This window comes from Chelon labrosus (assembly GCF_963514085.1).
Source record: "Chelon labrosus genome assembly, chromosome: 7".
In the NCBI taxonomy this organism is placed as follows: domain Eukaryota; kingdom Metazoa; phylum Chordata; class Actinopteri; order Mugiliformes; family Mugilidae; genus Chelon; species Chelon labrosus.
Window position 1 is genome coordinate 20741863 of NC_140343.1, and position 9438 is coordinate 20751300.

Sequence of the window (9438 nt, forward strand, 5' to 3'; positions counted from 1 at the left end):
GAACGTTACAGCCGACAGAGCTCCTGGCTTATTCGACTGTGTGTTGATCTTGCAGTCACTTCTGCCTCTAAAATAACACATGCAATGTAACATACTAATCCTACTGTATAACCTACATGTTAACAAACTATTGAATCTATTCTGCAGTGTGCTAACAGATCCTTGTGTCTTGTTTCTTGGCCATAAATCAAAGCATGGTCACAACAGATTACCAGTATTTGTTGGTCTGTTAAAAGACATTAGAAATATATAATAATGTTTTAATATCCAGCCTATTGACTGAAAGACAACTATTTAGTCACTATTCGTCAGTGACTAAAAACGAAATCACATTCATTGAATACACGGAATACACATTGAATATTTACTGTATATAGATAACCAAGCAGCCATAACATTATGATGGTCATTATATTCACTGGTCAAGTAATTAACACTGATTATCTCGTTATCATGGCACTTGTCAGTGGTGGGATATAGTAGGCAACAAGTGAACAGATTTTGTCTACAAGTTGATGCATTCAAAGGATTTGAGCAACTTTAACAACAGCCAAATTGTGATTGCTAGACAACTGGGGCAGAGGATCTCTACAACTGCAGCTTTTGAGGGGTTCCCTGGTCTGCAGTGGTTAGTACTTATCAAAAGAGGTTCATGAAGGAAAAGTGATGAACTGGTCACTGTGCTACTGTAGCTACTGTAGCTGAAATTGTTGAATAAGGGAATGCTGGTTGTGATGGAAAGGTGTCAGAACAAACAATGCATCACATTTTGTTTCGTGTGGAGCTGTGTAGACAGGAACCAGTCTGGGTGCCCATGCTGAACCCGGTCCACTACTGGAATCTCCTACAATGGGCACGCGAACATCAGAACTGGATCATGGAGCAATGGAAGAAGGTGTCCTGGTCTAATGAAGCACTTTTTTTTTTGTGGGACATTTAGTGTGTGTGCTTGCAGCTAGGGATCATGTGGCATCAGGCAGGCTGCAAGAAACACCCCCTTCCTGTTGCCGCATGGCAAAAGTAACAATGTTGAGGTGGTGGTACATATCAAAGTAACTTCCACATAAATGCCAGGTTTCCCAGAGGAAAATTATTTTGTAATGAGATCATCAGTGTTATTTACATCAGCGGTTGGTGATTTTAATGTTGAGGCTGATCTGTTTATATACAGTACCACACATATAAACAGGACTTATTTTGCTACACATTACATGTTTCTCATTTGGCAGTACGAGACACACAATACCAAAGGGATTTCTAAAAGTTCAACAGTGCAGTCGACTAGACTTTACGTGCAAAACAAAAGTGTGGGTAAGGCAGGAAGATGTAGATGGAAGATGAGATATGACACTGGTGCATGAGGAGGAGCTCGCCTTTTATAACTTTATGCTCTGCATACAGGAATTAAACAGGTGAGTGTGATCACCCACTCTCAGATTAGCAAAGCCACCCTTCATGAAGCTGTAAGTATTCTAATTTATATCTGTACCTTTATCAGATCTACATCTTCTACAGTTAGTTTGAATATGAAAATACTCAACAAAGGATTGACACTCATTTCCATGTGCTAAATGTGAGTCCAGCAGTCGGTTAGCGTAGCTTAGCATGAAGCCAACAAACGAGGAGGTGGTTAGTTAGGCTCTGTTGAAAGGAAACTATCTCTGCCTAATAGCATCATTTATGGTTTTCTGAGGTTTTCTGTTTTATCTCCTATTAGAGAGTGAAATCCCTCTGAAAGTAAAGGATCCAACCGGGAAACTTGGTCCAAATCAATGCATCCTAACTTTGCAATAAGCAGATGCTCTGACGTCATTCAATACTGAACGTCGTTTTAGTTATATTAGCTCAAAGTCAAAAACTATATGAAACTTGTAAATTAATGTAGGTGGGAATGCTGTTGTGTGTACTATTCAGACATCATATAAAATGCTGTGTTAATCTGTCATTTGGCTCCTCTGTTTTGGTAATGTTTTCCGTTATACTCTGCTGACATTGCAAGTACTAACATGTCATGAGAAGACTAGTTCTCCTGTTTGCTTTACTTGCACAACTGTATATTATATAAACTCACTTGCAAGTTCTTTGGGTAGCCCTATACTAAATCTGAACTTTATGAAGATTATGATATTCAGAATTTGTTCAAAATAACTGAGAGATTATATTACTGATGCATGTTTCTATTATTTTGACAAACCCATGTCATCCAGTGGGCTAGGCCAAATAACAGAAACACTTTAGTGTTTAATTCGATCTAGTTTAACAGCACCATAACCTAGACCTCCAAAATGTTCACTCAGTCGAATTACCACCTTTCTTTTATTAGAATGCTTTTGTTTTCACTTATGTCCCTGATTCTTGAATGATTTTAGACATCTTTAAGCATCTAATACTGTACAGATAAACAGCATGAGACACCATGATATAACAATATCTCTGTCTTGTCGGGGAGCTCTTATCTCTCGCTCAGCATCCAGGGCCCTCCAGCACCAGCAGTGGGCATTCATGCAGAAGGACTAAGGGGTGAAGGTGTGGTAGAGGTCTTGGGGTCAGCGGGTCACATGGACATGCAGGCATTTCAAGTGAAGGGCCATTATGGGACTGTTGTGCGGGACGAAGTCCAATAGAGTAGCTTTGGCACGGATACATGGACACGGCACGTGGGACACGTCTGTTTCTTCCATAGCCAATCGTCCATGCACTGAAACGCATTTAAAACACATTATTGCATCTACTGCATCTGTTTTTCACTCAGCTTGAACATTTATCATTTCTGCAGGTATTGATTTTCTTTATATGCCGGGAGGTAATTTCCAACATGCCAGCCTTCAGCAGACACATGCAAACAGGATCAACACTGACTCACTGACAAGAAATAGTCCAAGAACTGTTTTGTGTTTAAAAGTTTGTAAAGTAAGTAAAATAATAAAAAAGTAGATGCATTTAAATTAGAGAATTAGTTTCCTTGGTTATTTATTGACTCTTTGCCTTGTTTTTTACAACACAAAATATTACACTGAAGTTATGGGTGAACAAAAAACACTTATTAACACTAGTTAAAATTACACAAGATGTTTTCACACTCTAAAACATTTAAAGTGACAGTAAGTGCAGCAGAAACACTGTAATTAGATCTACTGTATGGCACACGCACACACGAGAACTGAAAATATTTTCCTTGTGTGATATTTAAAACAAATATATTAATGTAATAGATATTGCCTAATTTCTCACCCAGTAAAAAGCTGCGAGTCATAACTTAACACATGTACCATAACATGACCTATCAACTACTGAAGTAAATATTTTATTGATCTTATAAAAGTAGTGTTATATAGAGGCACACATTATTGTTAAAGTAGTACATATGTCAGTATGGCAGCAGGGTTGCCTTAATAAAAGATAATATAAGCAGGAAACTTCAAGTACCAGTAATTTGTTGACATTATTAACTGCTGAATATATTTTTCCTAACAAATACTCCCAAAAATCTCAGACTTTTTTTGAAATTTCAAATGCTTTCGTGCTTGAATACTGAACTACATTTTTACTTTTGTTCCTGAAGCTGTAACAACAGTTAAGTAGGCATATTTATGGGGCTCATAGGACACTTTTACAAGGTCAGGTCAAGCAGAGACAATGCCCTGTGATTTGAAGAGTTAAAAGTCATGCTATATTGTAGTGAGAGTTCAAGAGGGAATCCTGATGTTTGGCTGTATGGGTGCAAATCTTCCATCTTTCCACCGACGAGTCACCTCCTTCTACAGAATGATATCAGCGATGTCTCCGCAGGGAAAGCTGACGACGGGGTGTGTGATGCTCCTTCTCTACAGAAATCGGGCCTTCTACCGACTTCCTCCTCTCATCTGAGGGCCTCCTCACCTGACAGGATGCTACGTCACTGCTGCTGCGGGGCCGACCCTGCTCTAACCTTCGGGCCGCCTGTCATGCCCAATGAATTGGAGACATCATAATCAGTAAGTGTCCACTCCAGAGACCCCAGCCTGTAAGAGTGCTCCATGCTTCCTCAGAGAAAGGCTTTTGCTTCCCACTAATTGTTTTCATACCATTTCATATCATGCATTTCCAGGAATGATCTGCGTTCGCGCTCTAGAGATTTGATATCTGACATGCTGGGTTTGAAATGAATACAGTGTAGAGTTGAGACGGCACAGCAACACAAAAGATCTGTCTCACACAACTTGTTTTACCTCTTTATGAAAGCGATGTGTGCAGTGCAGCTCTTGGACTCCCGATCCACTCTTACGCATGTCCTCATGACAGATCAGGCACAACTTGTCGTAATCAGCCTGGAAAAAAAAAAAAAAAAAAAAGGTTTTCTTTATTTTTTTACTTGGATTAAGGGAAATTATAAGTGACTATGTAAATGTTGTCTTCCTGGAAAAACAAAACTGGTAACTGCAACATTAAATGTTACCTAATATATGAAGTAGAGAGATAGTCTACTCATTTTATCCAGTCTGAAATACCTTGTTCAGAAAGTATCCATGAGTTTGAGTTGTGTCATGCAGTCCAAACCTGTGTGTGATGCTGTCAGCACATTAAGGTAATACAGGTTTTGATACTCTCTAAGTTTTAATCATGATTAGCTGAGCTGATTAGCAAAACTGACTGACCTTGAGGATAACTGGACGATCTTTAACACCCTGAGCTAGTAAATATATTTTGATGGACTTTATTGTCCTCATGCTCACCAGAGACATGTTCTGATCACTCAGCAAAAGTCTCTTCTCAAATGACTCAGTGAGCTCTGGGATGGTGGTGATTCGGGTCTCTTGGATGGTCGTTTTGGAACGGCTGTTGTCGTCTGAGGAAGCGTGACGGGCTCTCTGGTGAGGCCTGACCTCCCCCTTCTCCTCTCTCGTTTTGACGTGGCTGGGAGTGGGAGCCATTGCGGCCGCGTGGAGCCTGTTCAACTTCATGGCGTCCAGTTGCGACTGGGGATCGGAGAAGGACGGGGAGGAGACATTACACAATGTGAGCTGATTCAAGCTTAGCTGAAGGGCTGAAAGAGTGAAGAGCAGTCGTAAGAGAGGATTAAACCAAAGAGACAAGCATGCTAAGGCTTTTGTCTGTGAGTGAGGTTAATCACTTGTCATGTCCTTAAGTAACATGTTATCAAAGCACCCTGTTGAGTCAGACCATGATCATTTACACAACATTAGTAATCTAATCAAATAATCTAATCTGTTATTTGTTACAAAATGGTGTGTTGGTTAATTATTGACTCTTCTGATACAACACAAAATATTACACAATTTCTCACCCTACACATTAATTGCTGCAGCTGAATTGTGCTGAACCTCTGAAGTGGCTTCTCTCTGGAAAACACTACAATCAAGGCTGACTTCAGAGCAGAAGATAAAAAATAAACTTGGTAGTAAAGATGCAAAAGACCAACATTTACTATGCAACCAATTTACCAGTATCAGGGCTTCTACAGGAAACTCATCATTTATGCTTTGGTTTTGACGGTGCTGCACTTCAAACACAATATCCAAATATAATGCAAATAATGGCTGAGAGGACTGCATTATGCACCCATCTACAGACTGATAGTTGTGCCATGTGGTTTTCTCCTCTTCCGGGCACTCAGTGAAGCAGATCTGAGCTGGCCCACAGACTTTTACACTGACAAATTCTGGTCGCCATTACTTGGGCCTGCACTGTTTTGTTTGAGCACACAGACGCTGTTTACGTATTGTGCATTATGTCTCTTCCCCGCTGTTTTAGTTTCAGGTAACATGCCAGTGTGCTTAGAGGGTATTACTTGGTTTCTAAAGTTTAAAACTCAAGAATGTGGTAAGATGATACAGAATATAAAAACCTTAAATTCAGTTTTTTATTCCACTAAATCATGATTTATAATTCTGTGTCAAATCTATAGGTTGACGTGTTAACTACATGTAGTGGCGATCTGCAGATTGGTACACTTTGTGACTTTTTTGGCTGCTCTTCTAATTTTGAATTGCGGTGAACAAACATGGTCCAAACTGATGAGAGGTTAACCAAGGAGGTATGTAAATATGTACATTTTTATGAGTCTTTCTTCTGCTAAATGGCAACAAGTTTATGGAAAGACATTTATTAGGTAAATCTCCACCTCACTCCATTTGTCATTGTCTCTAAAGTGTAAGAATTAAACTAAAAGAACCTCGACACAGCGGCACATGACTCCCACCACCGACTACCGTGATTATAGACCGACAATTCTAGCAAATGCATACACCACTTGCATAGGCTATGATGTAATTTCTGATGTGGGGCGGACAAAGAAGTGTAAACCAACAATAAGGGTATAACTTGTACTTTTACATCAATGTTTCTACATGGTCCTTGTATTTACTCAACGCCTACTGTAGGGGCTACAAGTGTGATGCCATGTAGCTGGCATTGACCTCTGAACTCCTTGTGGTGGAAGGCAGTGAAAGAGTAATGATCGACTAGAACATTATTTCACTGGTATAGGGTCTTGGGCACAAAATCCAAAACATTAGATATGTTTATAAAGAAATGATTTCCTGTAAGAGTTGGCAGAGTTGTAAATGAATGTAATATATCTAAAACCTATATAGACGTTGACAAAGACCAGACTTACAACCAGGAGCATTCAATATAAAACTATTCTGCTTATCACAGTGGGAGAAGTAAACTACTCTTCAGTTAGCATGTGTTTGTGAAGTAATGGAGAATGCTAAAGTAAACATAAAGCAATGACAGCACAGAATGTAAGAAATGTCCAAACAGTTTTAAACAACAAATTCAATTGTGCATCTTTGTGTGCGCGTGCATGTGTGTAGTTGCGCGCTGGGGATGCGTCATGCACTTGCGCATCAGCAGACCGTCATTGATGGGAAACTGGTGGATGCAAATCACAGGTCAGGACATCCTATAACTAAACACTGTAACAGACCTACATAGTGTTCATACCAACATGAGGGAACATGTGTACGTGTGTAAATCTGCTGTCATTGTCTGTTAATAATAAAACACATTAAGGCCTTTTCTTTTAGCTTTATTACTTTTAGGTACTGTATTGTACAGACATTTTATAAATATTCCAATGCTTAATATTGTTGTCGATTTATGTGTATCTTTAAAGGTAGTCATATTTATCTTTAACAGCAGTCATATAAACCAGTTTACATCAGTTAAAAATAAAAAAACTTTATGCTTGGGCAGCAATGATGTACAAATTGCTGGAAAGTGGATAAAAGCTACTGAACACTGAATAAAATCACACAAGTGGTTCCATTAAATCCAGATGGTACATACCACAGTCGGCAGTGATGCTCTTCTATCAACTCGTGTTTTTGCAGGCCTTCTGAAGCTGCGTTTTCTTTCTCTGGAGTGTCCAGATTCTGATCCATGACCCCAGTAACTACTCATCCATTTTGTGAAGTTGCCATCGTCGTCCTCGTCGTTGTCCATAATGATAGCAGGCAGGAGCCTAAGAGACATGATGTACCGTGAGTCTTTCCGTAAGGCAAGTCCTGGTGCAACAAATGAGAGTGTGATCCCAGCGAAGCGGTACTGAGGATGAAGACAACGCTGGGCTGACCCAGAGTCTAACTGACTGCTTGCTCTACTACACTGTCCTACAAGGCAGAGGTAACTTCAATTAGATGCCTCTGTGCTGTTGCAGTAGTTGTGTTATTCTTGGACGATCCAAAAATAAACTACTGAGCCTTTACTCTTGCCTTTAAATGAGAGAATCCTTTGTAATCTATTTAACGTCGCTGGCAGAGAGTAAAAATGGAAGGGACTGACGGGGATAAACAGGGAGGTGCGAGTCATGGAGGAACGGCTAGTATGTTGGCACTGGGTGGGTGATGTGACCACTGCTTTTAATCTTTCCATTACAGTCATTGGCCTAGGGGTAAACAACTGAAACTCCAATTTCCCCATACTTTCCACTCGCTGAGTACATCAAACCTGTCAATAATTATGGAGTGCAAGCGGCTCTGTCTACTGCTATGCGCTGAGAGCCTGGGGCTTGTTTAAACAGGACAGAGAGGAAGCATGCAATATGGTTTTATGTTACACAGTCTACAGCTCAGTCGTATTTTCCTTTTGTGTACATGATTTTAAATCAAATATGTAAAGCACAGTTCTCATATATGAGGAATGAAACTGAGTCATACAAAAGCAGGTACAAAAACAACATACCACATCGGGGTAGGAAAACAGGATCAAAATAGATTCCTCCAATTACCGCTAAGCATCTGATCGTTTATAGACACTAGTCTTACAAGTTGCACCCACAGATTTCTTGGATGAGTGGTCAAACGTCTTCAAGAAACTCTACAAGTCCAGTTACTTGTTTCAGATTGTTTTTTTTTTGGATACCATTGCTTGACAATTACAAGCAATCTGTGGTCAATTAATTCTTGACCAAAGCTCAGATCAAAGGTGTCTGTGTGGTGAAAATATGACTGAGAAAGACTGATATTTTAACACACTGTTCGTTCTTAGTTTCCCTTCATACAGAGAGAAAGGAATGATGTATAAACTAGACAGTCCAAATCATTGCGTCTGACGAGTCTGTGGACTTAAATCTTCCTCCTCTCCTTCACAAACCGAAAGGCTCAAAATGCTGCTAATAATCTCAAGCACTTGTGTCTTTAAGAGGAGGACTAATCTGGGCAAGTGCTGTTATGAGACATGAGATTACAGTAATCTGTCGTTATTCCAAAGAGCGAGGTAAATTGCGGTCACACTTAAAAACAACTGACCGAGAATAGTTATAATACTCCATGTATTTTTATTGTTTTAAAGAGTTTCCTTTTAAATAATTCTGTGTTTCTGAATGACTGTTAAATAATCTATTATTCAGATTACAACTACATGAATTATGGAACTGACACTGTTTTCACTGAACAGTATATAAATGACGGAATAATGTTTTACATCAGTGTTTGTCAAAGTTGGTTATTTTCATTTATAGTTGTATAACTACTGGATAAGAAAGCATACAAGAGAATTATGATTACACTCCCTGACACTTTATAAGCAGACAATACTTTAACAACTAACTGCATTCTTTCCTGTACAGTGATTGTTTTATGTACACTTTGAGATCAATAAAAAGACCATTGAGAAAACAACTAACTGCATAAATAATATGTACATCCAAACTGTTGGCAGGCAGTGCTAACAATTTTACAGGAATAACAGAGTCAAGAACTGCAATCAGATCAGACGCCCTTATTGTAACCTCTGTCCGTAGCCTTTACAACTGTGTTTTGCTACACACATCACACATGTAATACACAAAGTTATTGTGTCTCATTACGTGTTGCGGTTCTACTGGAAACATTGATTTGATGGCTTTTCAAAACAGGAATTGATTATTCTGAGGGCAGCCACATGTTATGCGCTACTCCACTTTGATTGATAATAAAAGGATTGATCGTGTTT

The 9438-nt window shown here is 39.3% G+C and overlaps 1 protein-coding gene across 1 annotated transcript; it reads right to left on the bottom strand.

Annotated features, from left to right (window-relative positions):
- Positions 1-3075: 3075 nt before the first annotated feature.
- On the bottom strand, positions 3076-8160 carry lnp1 (leukemia NUP98 fusion partner 1). The gene is made up of 4 exons (XM_084549041.1): positions 7294-8160; positions 4713-4955; positions 4209-4307; positions 3076-3939 (listed from the first exon to the last, which is right to left on the bottom strand). Exons 1-4 carry the CDS (start codon positions 7477-7479, stop codon positions 3772-3774), a joined length of 696 nt encoding a protein of 231 aa, XP_084405167.1. The 5' UTR covers positions 7480-8160; the 3' UTR covers positions 3076-3771.
- Between the last annotated feature and the right edge of the window lie 1278 nt (positions 8161-9438).